The sequence below is a fragment of the Anguilla anguilla genome, chromosome 6, assembly GCF_013347855.1.
Source record: "Anguilla anguilla isolate fAngAng1 chromosome 6, fAngAng1.pri, whole genome shotgun sequence".
NCBI classification, from domain to species: Eukaryota; Metazoa; Chordata; class Actinopteri; order Anguilliformes; family Anguillidae; genus Anguilla; species Anguilla anguilla.
In genome coordinates, this window is record NC_049206.1 from 11,098,215 (window position 1) to 11,125,094 (window position 26,880).

Consider the following 26,880-nt stretch of genomic DNA (forward strand, 5'->3'; position numbering starts at 1 on the left):
ATACGCCTTTTAATTATATCAAGTGATCCACTGGTTATGCAACATCCATGTACTTTTGAAAGTAGCTCCGCACTTCAGATATTAATGTGCGACCATTTCAAACTAGCAAACGTAAATTATCACGATTAAAGCAACTAAAATGTGTTGCTATGTTTTGTTTAGCATAGCTGATATGAAAAATAATATAGAAGCTCTATCGAAGCCACTGCAACACCAATCTCGGAGACTGCATATGCACCATGATTGTCTTGCTGTTGCACGTTGCAAGCTCGGCTGTTGCAAAAAATGCATCGCAGTGTGTAGAGCGCGGCGGGATTGTGGGATTCGGCTGCTCACACAGAGCCAGGGGATAGAAAACATGGCGGCGGCCGAATGTGCTGCAAACCATTTGCGGAAGTGAGGTAAGTGTAATTCTCGAGCTTTAAATACCATTTTTGAAATCAAATGATCCCGTCGTTGTCATCAAATACATCTACGAGTAAAATTAGAACTTCGAGCATACTGTAGATGTAGAAGAAGTGGTTCAGCAGTTAGGCATTTGACGTATGAGCGCTTTGGGAAAGTTGTTGCTCTAAAACAATCGTCTAGCTGCCCCCTCGCTCCTGCTCCTTGCGTGTTTCTCCCTCTTTGCAGTCATCACGATCAGGCCATCTGGTCCCTTAAATTAGGTTAGTAAAGGTTGCAGCTATTGTAAACATTTCAAACACACTTCCTCATCTCTGTCCCGATAGGATTTCAGTTGAACCAAAATATATCTGGTTTTCAGGTTCGTTTTTGTTTCACCAGCCTTTTAGAAGCTGTAAATGAGAGTTGAAACGGAAAAACGCATAGCTGGCTATTCAGTCAGCAACCTTAATTTGTGTCAGTGTGGTGCATCATGCAGAAGGGTGCGACCAAGCTTTGCACGTTCTCTTTCCATTTGTGTAGCGGTAGATTATTGTCCAGCAAGTATTGCTGGGTTTAAAGAGACGATCTAACTAATGGTTTTATAGTGAGAAGCTTGCTTAATTGAGAAACCAGTCGAGTTACATAAGTAACTAGCTAGCTAGCGTGAGCTAGCTAAATATGAGCACACAGACACTAGCTACCGTTCAACAACGTCAAGCTCAGATTCTAGTGGCGGGGTAGAGTGTGCTCTACCGGCTGAAATTCCAGCCCGTTCCCTGTATTTCCTTTAGCCACCGAGGGCCGCTTTTTAGTGAAAAGGAGAGGGGAAAGCAGCCTTTGCTCAGCGTAACCGAGACTGCAGAGCTCTAAAGGTCCCCCGTAACACGAAGAAGAAAAGGAGGGTACTACGAACTGTCTTTGATCTTCATTAATCTATATAGTTACTAGCTTGCTAGTTGGCTAATGGCTAACAGCCTAATCACTAATGTGTGGTAGCTTTCTTACTGGCGAACGTTGTTTTGTCCGTGATTATTATCTTGTGCTTACACTTCACGTTTTTCTAGTTTGTTGATGTAGCTACCACAAAATATCAGACACGTTCTTGCAGTGACCGGCTAGCAAGTTAGCTACGGTATGTAGCTAGCTAGTTAGCGCGCTAACGTTAGCTATTGTAATGCAATGTTAATTTTAAAGTTCATGTTCTCCACGCGCACCGCTAGCTTGCTAGAATTATTCAGGAAGTTACTCAGCTAGCTAGTTAGCCAAGTTAGATAGCTCTCCAACACGTGCGACTCCATGGGTTCATACCGAGTCATTTAGTCAATTACTTTGATCTCACATTTTATGTTCATAGCTGACAATAATACGTTAGTTCTCACGTTACAGTTCTGCCTATCTACGATTAACTTACTTTTCATGGCAGTGTCAAAACAACAGCCGTACAACCGCATCTTTTATGGAACATTAACTAGCTATATTTTATAACCTATAAAAGTCTTTAACCAGCAAGGTTTGGTGTTATCAGCCTCAACATTCTAGCTAACATTATATACCCAGCATTAGCTAGCTAACACTGGCCCCTTTTTCCAGATGGGCACTTTTGGGGGCCATTTCATTTCTCTGCGACCAGCGAGTTTAGCTTGCCATGAGTTTGCTATCTTACAAAGCTGGCGGGTCTTAATGTAGTAAGTTAATTGCAGAAACATTTGTACTTTAAACGGAGTGAATCATATTCACGATAGCTCACTTCTTTATTGTGGAAAAAAGTTATGAGTTGACATGTCTTCGCTAAGGCAATGCTTGCCTAACTGTGCTGTAAGCCATATATCGTTTTTAATTAAAATTGAAAGGAGTCATGTACAGCCCGCAATCAACAGTTCCAGTTAAACAAAACATCACGTGTGTGCATTTTATTTTACATGCATTAAATGCCAAGGTCACACAAGACTGTCTAGTGAGGACTAGCAGACGGTTTTAGCAGTTTTTTTCCCTGACTTTAGTACCTCCTGCTGTGCTATTTATTGTTATTACTCAAGAACGTCCTAAGCAGGGGATCTTGCCCAGATTTGCATGCTGTTCACCCCTGGCACATTTCAACAAGATGCATTGCTATTGGCTGCAAAAACAATAAGTAGTACAGTACCAGACAGGATGCTGTGGGTTGTCCTTGCCTGCACACGTGCACGTTGTAGTTTTACCACGGATTTATTTTGTGGCAGTTAATCCGCTCTTGATTATATTTCCCGATCATGAAATTGGCCTGACATTCTCTGACCAATAATTCCTGTTTGGCAAAGGAAATGGCAATTTATGCGTACTGTTTCTATTTGTTGGCTGTCTGTCTCCTCACTGCTTTCTCTGTCATCATGGTCCCAGACTCTAAAAGAATGGTCAAATACTGTTCCCAGTGTACGATTGCGCATACACCTTGCTTATTACATTTTATTTGGCAGATGCTTTTTATCAAAATCGACGTACAGTAAGTGCGTATGCTTATGACATTGTTGTATCATTTGTATAGATCAAGTGATTTTTTCCAGGCTGTTGTCTCATGTGGTGTTATCTGATCATTTGCGGATGATTTAAGATTATAATCTGGTTTCGATTTTCCCATAACAAACATTTACAATCCCAGGCAAGGCTTAGTTCTGAAGCGTAGTTAATTGCATGATGAAGATTAGATTTAGGTTTCTGCATGATCAAACAGGCATGTTTTAAGAGCTCTCAGGGGTCCTGTTGCGATTTGGTATTTGAAATGAAAAATTTCATGACTTTTTGACCTGTAAAGAACCGATTGCATTAGATCATGGAGGATGACCTCTGACCCCTGATTGTTTTGATTTAATCCAGAGATGTTTGAGAGGCTGGGTGCCAACCCAAACCTGATTCCCTGGGTGTGGGACAGTTTCCCAGTGCTGCAGTAAATACTGCATACTGGTTAAAACCTAATCATGCCTGGAGAAAAACTTTGTTTTAAGTCAGAATTATTTGTTGCACACAAAATGTTTTCCAGTTTTATATTAAAAAACAGAATATATATATATATATATATATATATATATATATATATATATATATATATATATATATATATATATTAATATATGTCTGTGTGTGTGTGCATGTGCAAGCACACGTGTGTGTTACAGCTTAGAGCCTTGTAAAATTCTGATGAATTAAATATTGAGCAATAGGCACCTTTGTAACAAAATGGTGTATATGTATTGAATTGCCGGTGAACACAGTTCCTGTTTAACAAAGCAGGGTGCTTTTGTATGTAACTTGTTGAAGAAATAATAGCGTAGAGGAAAATAGCATAGATTTTTGAAGTAGATGTTATTTTGAGGAGTAAAGTTGCCACCTGGAAACTACGCCTGTGCCTTTGAGTGCTGTATCTATAAGTAGAGATCTTGTTTGAGGCGCACTATGTATGGTAGTGCGATATGAACATGTAGCCTATGGACCCTGCCTGCAAACAGGCTCATAATCCACTCAGTCATGTCTGAAGAAGCGTGTTTAAAGGTAGCGGGTGATGTTGCAGTTATTCTGGTGTTGGTCAGTTTGAATATTTTGTCCCATATCTTTGCTCTAATTATGAATGCAACAGACAGACAATGAGCCCCCTGTTGCCATATTTTGTTATGCATGGTCAATTCACATTATCTTTCTGTGGATCACTGGGTAATTCCTAACTGGAGTGTGAATAGAGGATTGTGGAATAAATGTAGAATCTTCTCCAGGTGACTAGTATTTCATGGCTGAGTGGCAAGATGAAGATTTTTCAGAGTGTAATTTGGTCGGTATGTGAATGGCTGTCAGTTCCGAAGTGCTTTGACAATAATGCACTCTCCACCAAAGCGCTTGCTCCCGCTCACTGTCGCAGTAAGAGCTGAAATGTTGCAGTCGGTGTTTTGAAAGACATTTAATGCACAGTTGATGCGTGGGGAGTGCAGGCACCCATTTGACCAGATTAATCATTATTGAGCGATGAGCTGTGGACAGTCCTGCCAGCTGAATCCCTTCCTTTCTGGGTTACAGTGCGCTACACTACCCTGTGGGGGCTGGCGGCCCCAGCTGGGGTTTGAGTCCATACTCTAAAACCCAGTATCTTAGCCGGATGATCCACCTCACAGGCTCCCGTCAAAACAAATTATAACGCTCGATGGTCAGCGGCTTGCAATCGATGTTGAAGTGTCGCTTCGTAAAATGGAGCATGTCATTATGAAGCGGGCTGCTTGAGGTTGTTGGAACATTTTGGTTTTAGACCTTCAATTAAAATTTTCAGTTTTTTATTTTCTCACAGTAGCTCTTGTACTGTAGAAGCCTGCCACTTTTTGCTAGCTGCTGGTAATAAACAGGAGGGCAATATTACAAATGAAGCCATTTCTTGGTGGCATTCTCTATATTTGGTTGCAATGTCAGAAACTAGCTGTGTAGTCAACAATATGGAAAAAAAAAAAACAAGACAGAAGGTTATGTTCAGGAGTCAGAGGAGCAAATCAATCTGCATGCTTTGGAAGTAGGTCCTGATTCCTTCTCAGAGTTTACGCATGTTGGAGTGTTTGCGATTAGCTGGTGCTGGGTAATCGGTGTAGGGCATCACTTTGAGCCTGGGAGCACGTTAAGACTTCCCAGCAGGAGCCGGTCAGCCTTAAATTGGTGAAATGTCATCGGCACTCTGTCTGTTTCTGATGCGAAGACGGGCTGTGTCCGTGACACCAGCACTGCTCGGTGCAAATGGAAACCATATTTTTTGTCACGGACGCGTTCGTGGCGCTGCTCAGTGTGTGACCTTTTCCAAGAAATCGCGAGTGTCAGTGCGTGCGTGTCACAGGTGGTCAGAACAGTTCCGCCCTTACCGCCAAGGTTACTGAGTTGCGTGAAACTCCGCGTTTCCCTCCTCGTGAAAGCGGCTTGCGCGAGAAGTCACGCGGGCTGAATTTCATTTAGTGCAGTGCACTCTAAATTCAAATTTCCACCGGCGATTTACGAGTCTGCTTCTTGTTTTATGTATTAATGGACGACCTTGCCAACACATTAATCAAAGGTGCCTTTAAGCTCAATAAGCGAAATGCAGTAATGAGCCGTCGCATTCTCACTTTGACGTGCGAGCGTTCAGTTAAGCAGCGCGTTGCTAAAGAACCTTGGGCCTTGAATCAGGAAGTTGAAAATAAGGGAGCCCCCCACCTCACCCCTTGGCCCCTTTCTGTGAAAACAGGCAGGAAAACAACAGAACTACAGTAGTTGTGTTGTTTTGGAAACTCAGACAAACCGTTAATTGCGAGTGAGGGAAATGAAGTCTGCTTTCCTGCTGGGGCAGGAGATGGGCCGATTGCGCGCCATTTCATCTTTAATGGCTCAAAGGGGCGTTGAGATTGACTGGAGCTGTGGACCGTGACCACGCCGTTTCCCCTCCTCTCCTCCTCCTCCTCCTCCCGGCTCTGTGACCTCTGTGAGAGTTGGGCTTTGCAGTAAATCCACACGTCGCTGCTGTTGTCCATTCACTGCTCACCACCTACTGTTCGCATTTCTCGCATTGTTTCTGGAAATGTCTTCCCCAGTGGCGTGCGGTCGGATACAGGCCAGCCTGACCAGGAGCTCAGGGGAGGGTCTGATTTTGATGAAAGTCGGTTGTTTTTGGTTGGTTACAGATCTAAATATCCACTTTGAGAACTGTAGATTTCATACGTTTTCTTTTTATTAAACTTGTCCAACCTGAACGTCGCAATTCATAAACTAGAGTGTAGTCTTTCAGTTGGAAATGTTCCTGCCTGGCAATTCTTTTACTGTTGACATCTGATGAAATTTGCCTACGTTTTGTGGAGGTGAAATTAATGCAGCGATGGAAACGGCTTTCCCGGTGCGTAGCGGGTTTGAGCCGTTCCAGCTCTCAGCGTGAGTGGGTTGGAACACTGCTAACAGGCAGTTTATGCTCGGTGCCCCAGACCTGCTTCTCGTAAAACCTGGCCTGGCTCAAACGTATACGTGTTACTTTTTACATCCCTGTAGTCTCAGTTTCCCTCCCTTTTTTTTTTTTTTTTTTTTTTTTTAAGCAGTTGAGGGGCAGTTTTGTTTGAGGCTTCTCGTTTTTCAGGATGTTCTGGTGGGCGAGAGAGCACCTGCTGTGTGGCGATAGCCCAGGCGGCGGCCGTTGTCGTAGCGGTCCGAGTCTTCCATGTGCGAGGCCCCGCCCGGCACAGCGGTGCGTCGCTTCACGTGCTGTCCTTTTTTTAGGCCGTGTTAACCGCGCTTGCTATTTAAAAATCCCTTACGGTTCAACGCTTGGTTTAGTTGCGACCACCTTTGTTCCTTCCATAACCATGCAAAAGTTTAGGTTTCTCTTCGGTGTTATGTCAATTTGTGGTGGTAGATTGGTCAGATATTTGGCCAATGTCTGGCCTGAGTAATAGTTTGGGAGGAATTTGCTCGTGGTTTCTAATGAATTTGTGTGTCTGTGACTCAGTTGGGTTCTTTGATTGTAAACACAGGCTAAGAAATCCTGTGTAGTATGCCTTTAATAATGCACAAAAATTATTCCCACCACAAGATCCAAAAAATGATTACAGGCCTATATGGTGAACTAATGAACTGTCTGGCTCTTTGGATAAACATGGTCAAATTGATATGCTTTGTGTTGGTTCTGTGCTGCAACTTTACTCATTGTCTTATTTACTGGCATCGGTTTAGAGCAAACGGTCCATAGATCCTCAAAGTCATACACTACAAGGATGTGTCGGTGTGATTGTCAGTGTGGAATATTAAGCCTTGTACACTGTGCATGGCTCGGTTCTGTGCAGCCCTGTTCCTGTTCAGAAACTGCAATTTTGCGAGTGGAAAAGCTCCATGCTCAGCAGGGAACACGCAGTCTCTCAAAATGTGAGAAATTGCTGTCCGCTTTCATTTATGCAGTTCACAGAGTTTGCCTCGGTGATAAGGTTTCCAGGCTCTTAACTTGGACGTGTTTTTGTGCTTCGGACATTCATTTTGTTCCCTGTACGGCTGAAAATGACAAGCTCACTTTGATATATTAATACCACATACCATGTCAAATTATCAAAAAATATATTTTTTTGTGGTAAATAAAATTTAGATCTACTCTGTAATTTCTTTGCGGTGTCCAGCTCTGTTTGTGCTGCTGACCGCGAAGACGTCCAGAAAGAACGACCTTACGCGACACGTCGAGTCATTGGAAAAAGCCCTGGGCGGCTACCAGCATTAGTAGCCCCGTGAGGACAGCGACAGTAAACAGGCATTCTTGGATGTTGAGAGATGTCAGAGGACGTCTTGCTAATATGCAGGCAACGTTAAAGGTGAAACCAGGATGCGGCCCGCAGGCCTGTCCTGCTGAAAGAGTTTTCAGTGTTGCGATGGCCACATCCAGGTCTTGTATGGAATCCCGCGGGATGGTTCTTCAAAGGCCATAACTAAATAAATAAAATACTGGCAGCAACTGGCTCCTCCTCCGCACAGTGTGGCAGAGTACATTTGCCACACATTTTTTGTCTGTCGATGATGGGGGGGGGGGGAGGGGGGGCGGTAGGGTGATTGGTGTGCTCTTTAAACAATGCTCCTCTCAGCTCAGAAACTGTAGGCTCCTGTCCTGTCATGACCATTATTCATAACTCGCTGGATTTCAATTTAATTCCGGCCCCGTTCCTCCCTGTCAGGTCCATTCTGCTTGCAGTTATAAGATGCATGACTGTCTGGTTTCAGAGGCGTTTAATTGAAAGAGGAAAGAGAAGAACGACAGGCTTTTTTTTTTGATGAGAGTAATTTACGACGATGCTCTCGTTCCTTAGCCACTGTAGATTTATTTTTGTAGTTAAGAAAACTGTCCAGCTGTAAAGTTCTCGTACTCAAAGAGCAGAAACCCTGGCAGTAGAAGTCCTTTGAGTCCGTTTGGAATGGATTCGGTTCCGTTGAGAGAGAATTAAATGGCAGATCACTGCAGACGGGTTCCTGTGTGTTTTTCTCATAGCATGGAGGTGGTGGTTTTTTGTGTGAACTGGTCAGATGTTGAGGAATTTGTTGGTCAACTGCCGGCCTTTACTGAACTCTGGAGTGTACACATTGATGGGGACAAGACACTGCTTGATATCTAGAGTGCACACTGTCCATGTGAGTCTTCGTTGTTTTAGAGAGTTAGTTGTTGTGAGAAGGTCACTTTGTAAACGACTGAATGCGTGGAGCTGTTCTTCATGCAAGTTCCCATGAGAACTTCAGCTTGCTATATCTAAACGCTAATAACCACGCCATGGCTGTCAAAGCTCTTTTCTTACATTACACTCTCGGTTCAGATGGATCAACGTTTTTCTGACAACATTGCTGTGTGATACATTATCCTCCGTTACGCCTTAAAACTTTAATTTGGTGCCTTTACTCAGTGTTTCCCATCAGGAATGTTTACTTTCCCCACAGCTGTCAGAAACCACGGGGGGTTTCCTTTAGACATTTCCACTGTTGCCTTGTGTGCGTAGCAATAAAGTCTATCAGATTCTCTTCTTATTGGTGTGAGGATGGGATTAACTGTGGGAGATCCGGTGGCTTGCTCATGTGAAAGTCTTAAAATCTAATGCTAATCTGCCCGGTTAATATTTATGTTAATTGTGGTGTGTGTATGTGTATGTATACGTTAATGAAGATGCTAGGTATCATATTGCTTTTATTTCTGTTTGGCTTGCTGTAAGCAAAGGGGCCTGTTGCACAGTGCTGTACAGCGTACGGCAGCACATCACACTAAATGGATTTTGGATTTTAAAAGCTGTCAAGCCCCTTCGAAGCTTGAGGAGTAATGCTGGTTCTCAGAGAGGCTGTCAAGTGCAGTCCTTCAGTCCCTTTCCAGTTCAATCCTTCATTATATTTTGTAGACTGCATCCAAGAGATGTAGTTCTGCTACAGATGAAGGTAGGCAGTCTGTCAGTCAGTCAGCAGCGGCATGTCCTCATTGGTCAGCTGGGTCCCTGTGGTCTGCTCGTGTCCGCGGGCCTGTCCGTTTGGTACATTAGCTGGAGTGGCTGAGCGGGAGGATCGTACTGGTAACTCAACTCGAGGCTTGGAGAACTGACGCTATTAGGCGTCCATCTTAAAAATGTACCCCAGCTTCCATGTTGACTAACCCTCCCCTCTTCTGTCTTCTTTCTGTGGGTGTCCTCCAGGTGCCCACAATCTGCTGGAGAGGAGCGGACCACCATGTGGAGACTGTAGGCATTCGCCATAGCATGGCTGCTCCTCGCTCCACGCGCGTTACAAGATCATCCGTGGGGATCAATGGATTGGACGAGAACTTCTGTGGCCGGACGCTCAGGAACCGCAGCATCGCGCAGCCGGAGGAGTCCCAGGCCGCGCCGCTGCCCCGAGCGCGCTCGCCCAAGAAGAGGCAGGAGTGCCCCCCGAATCAGCAGCTGCAGCCCCCCCAGAAGGGCCCCCTGTCCGGGCGGCAGGGCCCGGAGGAGCAATGGCTGAGCCCCCGCAAGCGGGTCCTCTCCTGCTCGGAGAGGGACTGCCCTGAGGGCGGCGGGGGGCGGGGCCCCGCGGAGGCCTCCCACGTCCAGAAGAGGGCCAAGCGCTGCTCGCGCTCGGGCGACGCGCCCGGGTCCGAGGAGGACTCCCCCGGCAAGGCCGAGCGACCCGCCCGTGACCCGACGGAAGGCGAGCGAGCGCCCGGGGAGAGCGACGAGGACACGCCCGCCCCCAGGCCGGACAGGCTCCGCCCCCCGCCGGACGAGCGGGACCGGGAGGAAAACGCGGGCGGGGCGGCGGAAGGGGACGACCCCCCGGCGTCCGCCGACGAGCCCCGCAAGGTCGCCAACGGGCTGGACGGGCGGCGGTCGGCGGACGCGGGGGCCTGCCCCGAGAGCTCCGAGCCGAGCCCGGGGGACGCCCGCGTGTCCTCCGACGAGTGCCAGAGGAACAGTACCCTGGCGCTGCCCAACGGCGGCCAGGCGGACTCCGCGACGCCCTCGGACCCCCATGTGCCTTGTAAAAACTCCAACCCTGAGCGGGCGGAGCCTGACGGCCCGGTGATGGCTGAGGAGCCGCCCACCCCCTGCCCCGCCCCCTCGGGAGCCCCGCCCCCGGCCAGGGAGCCGGAGGAGGAGGTGGACGTGGTGGGGGACGCGGGGTGCCGGCCGCAGGAGCGCGCGCCGGAGAGCGCTAACGGCGGCCCGGGCGCGGCGCGGGGCGGCTCACACATCTCAGGGGAAGCCCGGCCGCCCGACCCCGCCCCCGAGCCCGAGGCGGCCCCAGACCCCGCCCCCGACCCCTCCCCCACCCTCGCAGACGCCCCCTCTTTCACCGAACCTCAAGAACACAGATACACACTGAGAACTTCGCCCCGGAGGCCGGCCTGCTCCAAGCCCCCCTCCCCCTCCGTGGGCAACGGCCCGCACAAGGAGGACGACGGCCGGGCGGGGCCGGCGGAGGAGGAGGCCTCCCCAAAAACGGACGGGCCCCCCTCCTCTGGGCGGGGCCCCGCCAGCGGGCAGGGCACGGAATGTTCCGGGGAGGCAGCGGACACGGCGGGTGGGGAGGCGGGCGTGTCGGAGGCCAGCGTTCCCAAATCCACCAAAGAGCCGGCGGGGAGCCAGGCGGCCGAGGAAGACGAAGACGAAGAGGACCCGGACGTGTATTATTTTGAGTCGGATCACTTGGCTTTGAAACACAACAAAGAGTATGTGAAACCATGGCAACCCGCATCCTCTCCCAGCTCTCCGTTTGCCTTTACTTTGTGCTTCTCCCGCAGTGGCTTCTGCTTTCATTCCTCTTCATGTCTGCCTTTGAGTTTGAGCCATTACAGCCCTAGCATAGCAAATGGAAATGTGCGTTCGCTCAGCTTGAAAAGGAAAATAAAAAAACTAATGAAAATGCAGATATTCTTTTAATGTCTGGTAAAAAGGACTAAGCTGCTACACATAGTTACAGTCCACATGAAATCTTTTCATTTTGTAGTGTGCTCACTCCTCTCTCTCTTGGTCTCCCCCTCTCTCTCTCTCTACCTCTCTCTCACTCTCTCCCTCTCTTTATCTCTGGCTAATGTTTAAGCAGTCTTCGAATGGAGAACGAGGTCTCTTGGCGTTTAATTGTTTGCAGCTGTCGTTTGATATGATCAGAGATCTGAGCGACAGCCAGCACCGGGTTTGTTCCTGTGAGTTCAAGAAATAGACTTTTAGGAATTAATGGTCCATCCCAGTTCAAACAGTGCATTGCACTGCCGTGTTTGCACTGGAAGAATATGCGTTTACCATGAGGCTACAGTGCACATCATCAGGAAATAAACGATATGGCGACTGACCTCTGGGGCTTAATACTATCACCCATTTAAAATTGGAACCATTCTTGCTTATTACTTAAACCATATTTGTTCTGGTAATGCTGTATCAATAAGAACAGCTCTGCAGCAACCCTTATGCATAGCCTGAAAGGCCTTGAAAATGTAAGCGTAGTGACTTTTATAGCTCAAAGACAGACAGAAATGTCTCCAAATACATGAGTTTTACATCATATTAAAACAGCTGGTTATGATGATGTGATCTGCTTTATTTTTAAATGGTTGGCAGATAAGCATTTAATAGCGTTGTAGCAATTCCTGATGCTATGTTTGAAGTGCTTTTCGCCCCTCTCAATTTGTAGTTTCAGCAAATGGCAATTTCAGGGAACGGTTTCTAATGCGATGTCAAGGTAACCATCAGCTCATCTGGAGAGCGAATCATTCGTTGTTTTTTTTTTTATTATTTTTTTTTTTGCCTGTTCGTAGATTGCCAGCTTTTTTTTGTCAGGACATGCTTTGTGGCAGTCTTGTAATAACAGCCGTTCAGCCTGTTCCCAGTGCACCGTGGGATTGAGCCGGCTTCATCTGGCTGTGCAGCAGGGGATCATCCTCTGAAGGAGGAGTTTGGCCTTCACGGCAATAAGGGGACAGGTGGAGCCCTCCACCCCAAATCAGATTTGTGTCCAAATATGGAGGACCGCACGTAGTCGTCTAATAACGTTGATTAACTCTGGTTGTGCTGTGTGTGGTTTTGGTGTTGCAATGTGAAAAGACTCTTGGCCGGCTGTAAGGCAAGGGTATAGGACTCAACTGTATAAATTTTTAAGATTAGAAGAACCTTATTTTTCTCCAGAGGATCTTCCTTTGTAATGTCAGGTGCACACGTGACATGTATATTTCACTGAATACAGTGTGAAATAGTGTCTTTGAAGAGGTCTACTCAGAATTTGAAATGGACCCCAGGGAAAGTATTCGTTTGAACTCCACAGACTCGCGCCCAGTAGAATGCTTAGCCACAGCTCTGTTTTCTCATAGAACAGCCGTAGATGCCTTTTGTGACATTTTGCTTGTCCGAAGGTCCATTCGCTTCACCGGTTTGCCTGTCGCGGGCGGCGCTGTTAGCGTTAAGTCCACACGACGCCGCAGTGCGCAACGCGCCAGCTCCCGGGAGGCCCCGTACCCTCGCGTGCCCCTCGATGTTGTCGCCCCCCCGGTGGCGGTGTCCGAAAGCCGCACCTGTCCCCAGCACCCCCCTGCCCCCCACCCCCAGGGCTGCCTGCCAGCTCCTTTCACACAGGTACAAAAGCCTCCTCACTGCGGAGTGCTATAGCGCAGTCTGCTTCTCCAGAAAGGGCCCTGGACATATACACTCCAGCCAGCTCCCCCAAGCGCAGGGTCACCACATAACCTCAAAGAGAATTGGTAAGCGAATTTCTTCACGAACCTCCGTCGCCGCGGCGACCGAGGGCACAGCCGCCGCGTGGAATTGTAACTGGAGCTGATGTAAATCCGTGCAAGGTGCCGGAGTACGAGGCGAGCCCGCTGTAATCCTGCTTGGATCAGTGTTTCCACTGCGATTTTTGCTGCGGTTTCTCTATTGTCAGTAACTTAAGTGTGTCACAGTTCAGTCCTTTCCATCCTCCTCTTCGCTGTCCTGGCGTACCTGAACACGCGCATTTCTACTCTGTTTATTTGGTGTTAGACCCCGTGTTTATTTTTTGGGGGTTTTTTGGAACACCCTCGCTGACCCCGGCTGTTAATTTGTTAAGAGGTGCAGCGAAACCTGGGTGTAAATGATGAAAATGATTCATGTGGACACCCGCAGTCTATGCAGGTCCAGGCTGTAATAACTCCCCGTCTTGGCTGTCCGCTCTAGTCAAAACATTGCACTTGGCCTTCCTGCTTACGTTAGTGCAGTTCTCTCTCAAGAGCGGGGACCGGCTGCGGTTTGGATGTGACATTCTAGAATGTTCCGACGCGCGCTTCCAGGACGGCGGTAAGTCGCGGCGTGCGGCCGTTTCAGTAACGCGTTTATTCGCCCCCCCAACCCCCCCTCCCCCCCCATCCAGTTACCAGAGGCTGCTGCAGACCATCAGTGTGCTGGAGGCCCAGCGCACCCAAGCCGTCCTGGACCTGGAGTCCCTGGCCCGCCACCAGAGGGAGGCCCTCAGGGACCCCATCAGCTTTGTGGAGAAGCTGCAGAAGCAGGTACTGGGCCATCCGTCGCTCTGTGGCCCCGCCCACTGGCCGCACCTCCACGATGCCTCCGCCAATCACGAGCCAGTCTGGTAGTTTGATTCTGTATACAAAAGTCCTGTGTTATCGTTATGAAGTCTTTGCTTTCGTCTAGTTACTTCAGTTGCTTTATTGAAATGGACTTAATGAGATGCTCTGTGAGATGAAATTGGGTAAATGTGTCAAAATGTTTCGTAATTGTCAAAATGAACAGAGAAGTGCTGCTCTTATGTTCGTAGTTCAGACGAATCCCTGAATTCAGTTTTCTTCATTTTGTGGGTTATTGCAGTTGGCAACGAAAAGTGAGAGGCAACGACTGAGGATGCTTGCGCTCTTTTGCTAAATGTATTAAATCGTTTGGTTTGGGAGATGACGCATACATCACACCTGACTGTAAGCTGCAGTGTGTTATTTTAAGCTCCTTTAACCAGGCAGGTTTCCCTGAGGTGAGTCCTCTACAGCACGCCACGCCCCTGGTGTTCTGAGGGGGTGTCTGTTCTGGAACCCAAACAGCTCTCAGCCCGGTCAGAGCCCGTGTGGCACCCCCAGGTCCCCGGTGCCGGGCGCAAAGAACCTGTCAGGCAGGAGCGCGCTCAGTCTTGCTCCACGGGAGCATCGGGGGGGACTGTAGACGTGCTGTCAGTCACTCAGCAGCCTCGACTGCCAGCGTCATCTGGATTCTCATTTTAGTCTGCGTTTCCTCAGGAGAGAGAGAGAGAGAGGGAGAGAGGCTAAGAGAGGGGGGCAGACAGAGAGACTGAGAGAGACAGAGAGAGAAAGGAACTAAGAGAGAGAGAGGGAGAGAGCTGAACTGGTTCAGTCGGGCAGATGATTGCTGTGATGTGGCAGAGGCAGCCTGTGCTGGGTTTGGCAGTGTGCTGCAGGGTTAGAGTGATACAGGGCCGTGGCAGTGAGAGGGACGTCACGCTCCTCTCTGCTCACGCGCGCTAATTTATTTTTCCTCAGCAAAAGGGAACGTGCCCCCTCACGCCTGTTTGAATGCACACGTCGGCTTTATAGATCAATGTGATTTTTTTTCTTCCCCCTGCGATTTAGTTTCCCTGTTAGATTGCCGCATTAGCATTTGGTGACAGTTACCGTCCACCTTCAGGCAGTTTAGGCCTTGGTGTAAATTGTGAGGTGTGAACACGACGCATTTGGCTGTCAGCGCGTTTTCCTCCAGGCGCTGTTACAGGAAGCTGCATATGTGGTGGGAACACAGAATGATAACCAGTAGAATGGAGCCCCCCCCCCCCCCTTTACATGCGTGTTCTGGAAGCGCTGGCCTTCAGTGTGTGTTGATGACAGAGTACATGACTGGAATGCAGATTCTGTCAGAGGCCACAGTGGAACAGTTCTCTCCCTGTTGCGCGCGCATACGCTGGACCGCCCTGTTGAGCGCGTTGGCGGTTCCCTGTCCTCTCGCGCAGGTGGGGATGGGCTTGCCCTGCCCCCAGCGCGTGGTCCAGCTCCCGGACATCGCGTGGGACCAGTACACCTCGGGCCTGGGCGACTTCGAGAGGGAGTTCCGCGACAAGAAGCGCAACACCAGGCGGCTGAAGCTCATCTTCGATAAAGGTCAGCGCCGCCGTACGCAGGGGGCGGGGCTTATGCACATTACTGCGTCCCTTCTGGGGTACCACTACCATCTTTGAACAGAGAAAAAGCAAGGAGATTTACTTCTGGAGTTGAGCACCAGGAAAGGCTTCTGAGACACACACTGCTCTATATTTACTCTGAAATTAATATTTTTAGCACTCAAAGTTTTACACCACCCACAACATTTTTGAAAAGTTGTTAAATGGGATTAAATGTGCACCCCGCTCTTGTGTTGTTTTTTTGCAGTGGGGCTGCCCGCTCGACCAAAAAGCCCTCTGGATTCCAGAAAGGAAGGAGAGCCTTCGGCGCTGTACTCCGCGCTGCCCTCTAGTGACGCTCCGGAGCACAGCGCCTCCAGCAGCCGGACTCAGGTACCCACAACCGCCGCAACGCACCGCGCGGCCCTGCAGTGCCGTCCGACCGGCAGCCGTCATAACCGACTGCACACCGCTGCCCGCTAGGCCTCACAACCGCCAAACACTGTGACTGGTTCTCTTCGGTTAGAGAGGCACTGATTGGACATTTAGCCCCAGTCCATTTAGAGGCTCATGGATACCTGAATCCTCTCCCATCAGCTGTGCGTGAACGTGCCGGTCTCTGTCAGGGCAGAATGAGCAGGCTCTTCCCGGCTCGCTCCAGGGGGTTTGCTGTAACAGCCGGTAACAGACGGACTGTAGATGTTAAGCTGAATCTTGAGGTCTGGTTACTCCAGCGAGCTCTGGCCGTGCGGTGGAACTCTGGGTCTGAAGACGCGCTCGCGTCTGTAACGAAACGAGACCAGCTGCGCACCGGTCCGCTCGACGCCGTGTAACGACGCGGCGCACCCAGAAATTCAAACGAACGGCTAGAAGAGAAACCGACAGCTCATATTTCCTACTGGGGAAGAAGTCCTGTAGCTTTAGTCCACAACCCCCCTTCCAAGTTGGTACCGATTTAAGTATATTTGCGGTCCATGCAAGCGTGAGAGATGGTATCTATGGAAACCTGATGTTCTTGTCCCTGGGGTGCCTGAGATGGAGTTCCTCCTGTTTCTCTGTGCTCAGTGAAGAGGAGTGCTGTGAGACTGATGTGTCCATAGACTGAACAGCTCCAGGGTCTGACCGACAAAAATAAAACCAGGCTTTTCCCTTTTTTTTCTGTTCTGTTTTCTGTTTTTTTGTTGCTGTTTCTGTTCCTGTTCCCACCACAAATGACCCTGTTACTCAATTCTTATGTATTGAGCAAATTCAGTGCCAAAAGTCTGTATGGTGTAAAACGCAATTGGCAAACAGATCCGTTTCGGATCCGTGTCAAGCTGTCCTTTCGTTTCTTTTTCACATTTGCCAGTTTTAATTACATTTGCAAATTGTGTTCGTACTGATCTGACATTATACTAACGCCTGCCTAAAATAGTTAATTTCAAAACACAGTCGACTGCTTCCCTCAAAACTGCCTGCTCTTGATAGGAGTGTTTCTTTTATTAATTCCCATTTATTAGTTCCCTTCAGCAGTTTGTGCAAAAAAAAAAAAAGGCAACAACCACAACATAATGAAGGAACAAAAGTAAAACAAAACTAATGACGAATGGATTAAAGGGCAGAAGATAATAGAAAAAGCAGAACAGATATGACAAACGGACAATAGGTTCATTAGCGGCAGCACTGTCGGCAGTGGCGGGTACGTCACGGGCAGGTACGTTTGCGATTGTGCGCTTCTTATTATATCGTCTGCTGGAAGCGCGCGTTGTCATGTAGAAGAGCGTTTCACGTTAATCCGCTTCAAAAGTTAATTAGCGATCACAGTTGGCGAATAATCACTCCGTGATGCCAGTGCCACTTGTGCCCGCTGCTTAATTGGGTTGTATGGTCCTGATTATTATAATGTCCATTATATTACCTTGAATAACACAAAACCTGCCTGGTCAACTCTACCAGTGACTCTACACCACCGGCTTTGTTTCTTCATGTTGTCTCTTGGGATCGGATGAATTGAGATCCCTCGAACAAGCAGCTCGGAATAAAGGATTCAGACCGCGATCTGGCCGTCGAGAGCGTTGTCTGCGTGAGCGTTTGCTTTGTTTCCGAGCTCCGTGCTGCAAACGGCTTTCCTGTTGCCTGCGCTGTTGCTCTTGTTCAGCGCTGCTGTTTGGCATCATTGGCAACAGAGGATCCCGTTGATTAGGGTCCTGCTTGTGCATTCTGCTGGAAAGAACGCGACACGGTTTGTTTGCTGAAACCTCTGAAGGCTCCACACCTCTGCGAGCGCTTCCACACGGGAGAGCCCGGAGAAACGTTCCACTCATCCTTGCGAGAATTCGGTTGACTTGAGAGAAAATGTCTTTTTATTTCAGTGGACTCGTATTTTGCAGCAAAACCGTCTTTGTGGTGACCCCAGCAGTGCAGACGTCATTGACCTACCACTTTTACTGAAATGCTGTTTTTTTTTCTTTTTTTTTCTTCCCGCAGATGATAAGAGGGAGGGTGTGTGATCAGAATAAACCGGACACCTTTAATCAGCTGTGGACCGTGGAGGAGCAGGTAGGGGGGGTGGGGGCATGGGACTTTCTCCCCTGGGTCAAAGGTCATTTCTGAATCCATTTCCGGGTCACAAAATTGACCTGGGTGTTTGCAAACTTTTCGAATCCAGGGACCCCCGGCCAGGCTCAGAAACATTCATGGGACATCCCAAGTCATGATATTATAAATTATAATATAATCTTTTTTATTTTTTTTTATTTTATATTTTGAATTTTTTTTCCCAAATCTGCATGGAGTCATTGCAAACCCAGAAACTAACCAGTTCATGGCAGGTGTAGGAGTTGCATGTTAAGCAGGCACTGGTGCCAGACTTACCTGCTAAACTGCTGAAGGCTGAGATGTGAATGCCGCTCATGTCAGGCGGTAGGGAGTTTAGGCACTCTGTCTCGCCCGCGTACCGACCGCTCTCCCGCCTGCGTCTGCGCAGAAACGGCTGGAGCAGCTGCTTCTCAAGTTCCCCCCGGAGGAGGTGGAGTCCAAGCGCTGGCAGAAGATCGCCGACGAGCTGGGCAACAGGACAGCCAAACAGGTGCCCCCACCCGCCACCCCGCCTACCCTTCCCCTCTGCCCCTCCCCCTTCAGGTTCCCCCTGCTGCGGTGGAGATCAGCATTTCCCATTGTTCTCATGATGAACGTCATTATGGACTTTGGGTTTTCATTAAAGAATGTTTAGGTCAATGTTCATGCCTTATTGGGAGCAGAGATAAGTTTTGCAAAAAGTAAAAGTGAAAAAGTATTGTGGGCTTGAGTGAGTCTAGTAACTTTGTTATTCATTGGTCCCTTAAAACCGATCACTGTGACTGAGGGCCCCCGCCTTAATAAAGTGGTTACTGTTTGAAACCTTGCCCATTGCTGTGTAACACACAAGTATATGGAAACATGTCTAAATCATGCCATTATACCATGATTCTATATAGGTAATGTAGCTATTTTATAAAATATTTAATTATTGAATACAATATTATTAAGGCTGTGACAAGTTTAATTTTATCTGAAAGTATATGTAATTTAATGGATTAGAGAAATATATTGGTCAACAGAATATCTTAAAAAAAGAACATTTACTTCCATTTTTCTGAGGACGCTGGGACTTCTTCGTGACCCCGATTCGGGAGCCGCTGTTGTTCATTCTGTGGACCGAGTGAGAAGGCGGTAAAGCGTTTAATAAATGGTGTCTGCTTTCAGGTCGCCAGCAGGGTGCAGAAGTACTTCATAAAACTGACAAAAGCGGGAATCCCAGTGCCCGGAAGAACGCCCAACCTGTGCATGTACAGCAAAAAGGTAAGGCCTGTTCACCTCGGGCTGGGGCTACAGCCTAAACATCAGCTTTATTTACGGCCTGCACTTCACTGCCGTATCCACAACAATGCTCGAGTTTCCTCGAGCAGGAAAAATGGCTCCTTTTTTCAATTTACCATTAAGAAAACATTTAAAAACTGACATTTACTGAACATAGAGCTGGATTAGAATTTCTTATGTGTGTTAGAAAACCAAAATGACCCAGGTTTTTTCATGGCACTGGCTATGTGCTAGTGTTACTCAACCTGGGCCCGAAATGTACTGAAATGTATTTTGTGAAGAAAACCGTGCTTGAAAATTGATTTCAAGTATTACTCCATTTGTGTATGAATTTACTGTATGATTTTGGATTTAGTCCAGCCTAAAAAAGTATGAATGTGTTGAATTGTTTCTCTGATCTTACTGCATTGGAGTTGTTAGTGTGCTCTTATAGCCTTCCCCTTTAGAGTGAACCCCAGCCACTGACAGTGTTCCTTTAATACTGTGGGTTCAGTTTTACTGTGTGCCCAGTACATGGTGCAGGTTCAACCTTCTTTGGTGGCTGATGTCTTTTTGGGACTTTGTGATTGACACTTGCGATGACTGTGATCGCAGGCCTCCAGCAAGAGACAACACCACCTGAACAAGCACCTGTACCGGCCCTCCACCTTCCTGACCTCCTACGAGCCGCCCGTCTACATGGACGATGAGGACGACCGCTCCAGCTTCTACAGCGGCCTGCAGGACCCCACGGCGGAGGACTCTGTGAGTGTTTCACCACCAGGGGGCGATGCAGCCACAGTAAAACATGCACTGCTCTTTCACTCACAGTAGCCATGCCACCATGTGGCCTTCTCAAGACAACTGCTGCAGCAATGCATGCTGGGCTAGGTTAGTGCTTAGATGGGAGGACTCCTGGGAATGGAAGAGTTGGTGGGCCAGTAGGGGGTACATTCTCCTCTGCATGAAATCAGTCCAATAATCCAATACAGTTACCTAAAGGTCCTGACTCACAGTGGTCATTAAAGGTCCCATAGAACATTTTGAAAGAGTAGTGGTGTTAAGATAGGGTCCTGGGTTAATTTATATAATTAATATCTGCTATGGTGTGTAAATTCTATAATGTGGGCTTTATATACACACATGAGCACACAGACACACACACACGCGCACATGCTTGTGTTGCCTCCAACATTTGAATTGGATGCGTTTTCTTGTTGTTGATGTTCTCAGTATAGAGATTCCATTAGAATTTTTCATTTGTCCTCGAGAGTTAATTTGTCCCGCGGCCCAGCAGAAAGCTGTTCCGCGCAGAAGCCGAGATTGCCATATACGAGCAACGGCCAAAAGAGAGCCTTTTGAAATGCCTTGACATTTCGGGAATCGCATTTTCTGAAAAATAGCATTTTAGCATGACCTGCGTTTTTTTTGCGGACCGCGCGACGGCAGGGGCCGATAAACGAAGCGGGCAGCCGCTGACATTTCTGCGCGCTGAGCCTTGCGTGCGACCTTTAAGGAAGGGTCAGCGTGCTCTGCGGAGATCACGGGGAGTAGAGTTTCTGAGAGGCAGATCGGCTCTGATAGTACACGGCAGAGCTGGGCTTTGTGAGGAGGCCGGCTGCATCTATTAAAGCTCCCCTCTGACAGCGCGAGAGTTCGCACCATACACAAACACCGAACGTTTAGCTTTACTTTACACATTCTTGTTGAAACCAAAACAGTCTTTTTTCAGCTGGTATAGATTACATAATTATATAGTTATACCAGTTTCAGCCACAAGAGGGAGCATTCCTATATAGTGGGCATTCATGTCAATGTGAGCACATTTGAAACAGCACACTTTCAGGTCTTCTCCTTGATTCACCATTATTTTAATATGCAAAAATCGTGGTGACTTTTACTGTCACGTCTTTACAGTACCTCTGTGACTAAACCCCCTTCCCCCCGCCCCCCCCGGCAGGACGAGGACGGCATTCCGGTGGAATACCGGGGTTTGCCGGAGTACAAGGAGCTGCTGGAGCTGAAGAAACTGAAGAAGCAGAAGATCCACGAGATCCGAGCGGAGAACGCGCTGGCGCAGCACATGGGGTACAAGGTGGGTCTGGCCCTGGCACCCCTAGCGTACCCCTGTCCCGTGGAGTATGGGCTAACAGCCTGGAACTCTGACCCCATTCTCATGAGAATCCTTGGCTGTGCCTTCATCACGGACAGATTGCTTCTCTGTTGCCTTGTCTATTCTGTTCCATAAAAAAAAGTGTGCAAGTTGCATGGGGATGTTGCAAGGGTGGGACTGGGATTCCTGGTTTGTGCGTGCGGGGGATTTGCGCGTGTGGGGGATGTGCGCGTGTGGGGGGTTTGTGTGTGTGGGGGATTTGCGCGTGTAGGGATTTGTGCGTGTGGGGATTTGCGCGTGCGGGGGGTTTGCGCGTGCGGGGGGTTTGTGTGTGCGGGGGTTTGCGCGTGCGGGGGGTTTGTGTGTGCGGGGGATTTGCGCGTGCGGGCCCCTGACCGCGGCTCTGTTCTGGCGCAGTGCGACGGCTGTGGGACGGAGCCCATACAGGGCGTGCGGTGGCACTGCAGGGACTGCCCGCCGGACCTCGCCGTCGACTTCTGCAGCAACTGCTCCGACTGGTAAGGCCTCCGCTCCCCCCCGCTCCCCGTCCAGGCCCGCTTCCACGCTCCCTTCTCCTTTGTACGTTTGGCAGACGGCCCAATACAGGGGGGAAAGAAAAAGAATCCTCCCATTGCTGACATTTTGACATATTATGCATTTTCACAGCTGGATAAGCACTTAAGCAGTTTGGGTTAAGCGGCGTGCTCCAGGGTACGAAAGGGCCGCCCCAGCCGGGAGTCGAACCCGCACCTCCCGGCCTTCCGAGCCGACTTCCTTTAGTCATCACGCCAAACGCAGCTCCCCTGGCTCGCTGTGTTTTTTTCCCCCTGCTTTTTTTCCGCTTCGTGTTTACACTGCTCTCTTCCTTCCTTTCCGTTCCTCCATCATCCCGCCCGTCCTTCTGTCGAGCCTGTGACTCAGTCCGGCCCCCCCTCATCAGCAATCCCAGACTCCCTCAGGACTGCGCCCGCTCCACACACTGGACACCTTCCTCCTTTTTTAAAAAGGCCTTTAAAGAATCGTCACCTGCTTTCGGTTGATCAGACCCATTAAAAGTGCTGTCGTTGGTTTGAGCTTTTAGTCGTTATGGCGTTGTTACAGCTTTAATCATTTTTCTTTTTTTTTGCAGTGATTTTGTCTGCAGTTTATTTTGTGCCTCTTGCTTTGTGCAGCGCTTTTTAACTGAACCGCGGTGTTGCCTTTTTCCCTGCGCCTTGCGTTTTTGAAGTCAGCAGGTAGGCATTGGCATCGATGCCGCTGAATGTGCAAAGCCTGCTGGGAAGGGCAGCCCCGTCTCTGCTGGTTGGGGCGCGGCGGCCTCCTGAGGGGTGCGCGAATTAGCGGAACTCTCTCGCCCCTTCTCTCCCACGAAAGGAGGCCGTCGGTCCGAGCCGGTGGGAGGAGCTCCGTTTGGACCGGCGCTCGTGGGGGGCGGGCTCTGTCGTCTTTAAAGAGAAGCCGCGGCAGGCCTCGCTGATCCAGCCCTGCAGAGACCCTGCAGCTCCAGAGCCATCGAGCTGCTGTGTCACCCAGCCCTTAGTGCCCGCGCTGCGATGACACCTCTTCAGCTCAAGCAGTCTAAGTTAGGGGCCGTTTAATCAAGGAGGATGGCTACATTTGTGCAGTAGAATGAGGTGCTTGTTTGATTGGATGAGCTTGTCCCTCGTCCTCACCCTTAGAGTAATAATGCTCAAGAATGCTGTGAATTAGATATTATCTGTAGCAGGAAACAAAATGAAATCATAACTGAGCTAAGACATGCTTTTTTTATAGATATAATTACATGGTCATTTAAGATACGAGTACATTTATCATATCCAGGTTTTTTTATTTTATTGCTGTTCAGCTGCACTGTAAAATTTTACTTCACTGGGGTTGCGCATGGTAAAGTAATTCAATAAACGGTGTGGCAGTATGGATGTACAGGAGAACATGGGCTGTGCTAGGCACCATGTGTTTTCCACATCGTCGGTGGATAGTTGGGTTGTTTTCTGGGGAGTGAACTGAGACGGAGTTCCGGCATGTTCCCCCAACTCTGTTCCTGGGAACCTACTGTCATGGAGGTTTTCACTCCAACCCTAACAAAGCACCTCATTCAATAGCTACTGATCTCCTTGGGCTGCTAATTAGTAGAATCGGGTGTGCCAGATATGTGGGTTGCCATGAAAGCTGACAGGACGGTGGATCTCCAGGAACAGGGTTGGGCAGCCCTGTAAGACCTTTTGCTTTATTACTTTGAATCTAGAAAATGTGAGGAGGTGAAAGGGCTTGATTGAAAGCTTTTCGCTGTGTTCTTTGTTTATGCTTTTTCAGAAGTATTTCCCTAGCAACAGGATTACAAACTGACCTAGCAAGTTTGCACGGCCAGCAAACCAATTGTGTTATCGTGGAATTAATGGAAACAGTGTTTTGGGTTTTTTTTTTTTTTTTTTTTGAAAAGGCTCCCAGTTATGATCACACCTGTTAATAAGGACTTCAACTAATCCAGATTCAAGAGTGTCATTTATTTAACCCTAACCCCCACCCCCCAGAATTACAAAACAGGCCAACCCCCCTTATATTTTATTTCATATTATGAAGATGGGGATTTCATGTTGTCATAGGGATATACTGTACTGGTCAGGAGTCAGTTCAGAGGGTCTACGCGTTTCAAGTACTAATGTCCCCCCCCCCCCCCAGTACTAATGTTATAATGTTAAACTAATGTTATGCACTTGTGCAGGTAATATTTTTTTAATGGCTTTATATGGAAAGTCAGTTCAACACCGAATATGAGTTAGCCTAATTAATTTCATTCTCAAATAATTTCAGTCTTAATTACTCGGGCTGTGGGTGGAACTAAAATCCAGACACAGAGGTTGGTCAGAGCCGGAGTAGAGCCCTGCAGATTTAGATGGAGACGGTCTTTGGCAGGAGAGAGATAACCTGCTGTAACGTGCTGAAGAGCGGCTCCTTCACGGTTCTCCTGTGTTCTCCATCCACAGCCTGTACAAGACCGAGGCCCACAAGCCCAGCCACCAGCTGGAGCCCGTTTTCCAGCCGGAGTCGTTCCTGGACAGAGACTACTGCCTGCCGCAGAGCGCCGGCTACAACTACCTGGACCCCAACTATTTCCCCGCCAACAGATGACAGGGGCGAACAGGCCAGCTCCAGGGCCCCGCCGCGTCCAACAGGGGAACTTCTCACACGGCTCCGTCGTCCACGTTCAGCGCTCGGGATCGGCAGTGGGGGGGCGGGGCTAGGGCGCCGCCCGAGGGCGACCCGCCCCCGCCGGGCGCCGCCCCGCTCGCAGAGCCCCCGGCCACGCCTCACTGCGGTCGTCGTAGCGACAGGTCTCCAAAATAACACAGGCACACCGACATTCCCCGAACCCGAGGAGCTGAAGGCGCCTTCTCCGCGCGGCTTCGGGCCGGCGAACCTCCGCTGGCGAAGTTATAAAGGGTGTGTAGTCAAGCTCACTGTCTCGTAGTCCTGTAGTCAACCCAATTTCACTTGGACAGGAGGCTGGTCTCGTATCGTAACACTTAACACGATATAGCTAGGTGTCTGTAGATGAGTATTTATATACGAACCAGCGAGATCTCGTCACAAATTGAAAGGAAACTGGGATGGAGGGACCAGTGACTTTGATTCAGTCTAGGTTTTTAACCGATCAGTGTTGGCTAATACAGTAAAAAAAAAAAAAACAAAAAAAAAAAAACTAAAACAAACGAAACATTAAAAAAAGACAAATTCTGTACGAAGCTCCTGTTAATGGACACCACCGATGTCTCACAGTGGACCACCACTTTCACAAAGAGCTGCTTTTTTCCTCACCTCCCAATCATTGTGTTCTTTCTTCTTCTTTTTTTTTTTTTGTTTTGTTTGTTTTAACTTTACACCTCATCACTAAACCGTTTCACTTACCGACACGGAAGCACTACAGCACCAAGAAGACAAGCGACGGGAAAGCCCCCCGCGGGCTGCTTGAGCCGCGGAAGAGCCGCGCGGAACCGGAGAGGCGCGGAGACGTTCTTTTCTCAGTGTGTACTGTTGTAATCATGTGGCGTATACAAATATATGGTGAAAAAAGCGGTAGCCTGTGGTAGTAAGTGTACCATTTTGTCTGGACCTCCCCCCCCCCCCCCCTCACCCCACCACGAAAACCCGGTCTGCTTCGTCTCTGCCTCTGCTTTGAAGGAAAGTCGTCGTGGCAACGTTGTCCGTGAACCCGCCTACACATCGTCCCCCTTTCTTTGAGTTCCCTAATTTCTGCAGTCTGCGCGAGATCAACGAACGATTGTATTTTTAATCACCTATTTAAAAAAAAAAAAAGGAAAAACCTGAGGCGGTCGGTGCAGTGCGCAGAGACACACCCACATTCTTTTATACCGGTAGATTTTGTTGTGCTTTGAGTAGACCATTTTGTATGGTTTTGTTTATCCCCCCCTCTCCCCCGCTTCAATATTTGTGTATACAGTCTGTTCTTAAATAATGTTAAAATGTCAGGAGAACTGTGGAAATAAAAGTATGTGGAAATAGTCTTTATATTTGGCATGAGTCCCGCATCTTTATTAACCTCTAATACGAAAGCAGAAGTCTCCCCCCCCCCCCCACTTCTCCGCCCCACCCCTGTTACCTGACTGCACGGCATCTGTACGAATCTTGGGTCCTTGTACTGCATGACGAGGTGGATCGAATGCTCCTGAACCAAAATATATCTGACCGTTGTAGTCACACACCTGTAACCAGTCACTATAGACTTAATAAAGGCAGTATCCTCTCCAGTTGGGACAGGCTTGAGTAGTAAGTGAAGTGAAGGATATTTTCATTTTCTCCCCCCCCCCCCCCCCATCCCCTTCCCCTTCTGTTTTGAGGCAACGTTAAATTGACTGCCTTTAATGTGAAGTGAATGATAGTTGCCACTAGGAGGCGCCTGTGCATCATTTCTGCAGCAGGGCTGGGGCTCTGTGGAAGTTCACCTAGAATCCGATTGAATGCCATGAAAGCCTCATCCTTTATGCTTTAATAATTCAGTCAGAGAAATCATTAAATTGTCTTAAGTGTTTGTTTTGATGGATAACCGCATACAGAAGGTGACAACGACAACAACAACAACAAAAAAATTAGGAATTTATTTTTTTACTGCCATTTTAATGTCTGTATTTTGACCAATTATGTTTTGTACCTTTCTTACAGATTTTATGTAGTGTTGGTGTTCGTATGAGATGCCACGATTAAAAAAATGGGTTTATTAAAGCAGACATGCTTTTTGTTGTGTAAGTGACTGGTCTAGTGCTTAAAAATTCCTCAATAAAATGGAAAATGTGCCTCTCCATGCGGAAGCGGTACGTCCCGTTTCTAAATGCTTGAGTTTTAATGTGCACAGTACTCTCTCCAGGAGGCTTACAGGACTGCTGTGCTCTTGATGCAAGAAGGTCCCCCATTTCTCACCTGTGAATAAATGTTGTTCGCAGCGAGGACTGTCTGTGGGGGAAGGTTGTGAG

The 26,880-nt window shown here is 48.4% G+C and overlaps 1 protein-coding gene across 2 annotated transcripts; it reads left to right on the plus strand.

The window, feature by feature from the left end:
• The first annotated feature begins 256 nt into the window (after positions 1 to 256).
• zzz3 (zinc finger, ZZ-type containing 3) lies at positions 257 to 26,635 on the plus strand. 2 transcript variants are annotated; one of them, XM_035423523.1, is made up of 12 exons: positions 257 to 401; positions 9,543 to 11,056; positions 13,723 to 13,861; positions 15,319 to 15,466; positions 15,734 to 15,858; positions 17,932 to 18,003; positions 18,431 to 18,532; positions 19,189 to 19,284; positions 19,897 to 20,046; positions 21,242 to 21,376; positions 21,812 to 21,912; positions 24,379 to 26,635. In XM_035423523.1, exons 2-12 carry the CDS (start codon positions 9,606 to 9,608, stop codon positions 24,521 to 24,523), a joined length of 2,664 nt encoding a protein of 887 aa, XP_035279414.1. In that variant the 5' UTR covers positions 257 to 401; positions 9,543 to 9,605; the 3' UTR covers positions 24,524 to 26,635. The 2 variants fall into 2 exon arrangements, with proteins under 2 accessions (XP_035279414.1, XP_035279415.1); XM_035423524.1 differs by lacking the exon at positions 257 to 401 and adding an exon at positions 905 to 1,289.
• Positions 26,636 to 26,880: the final 245 nt, after the last annotated feature.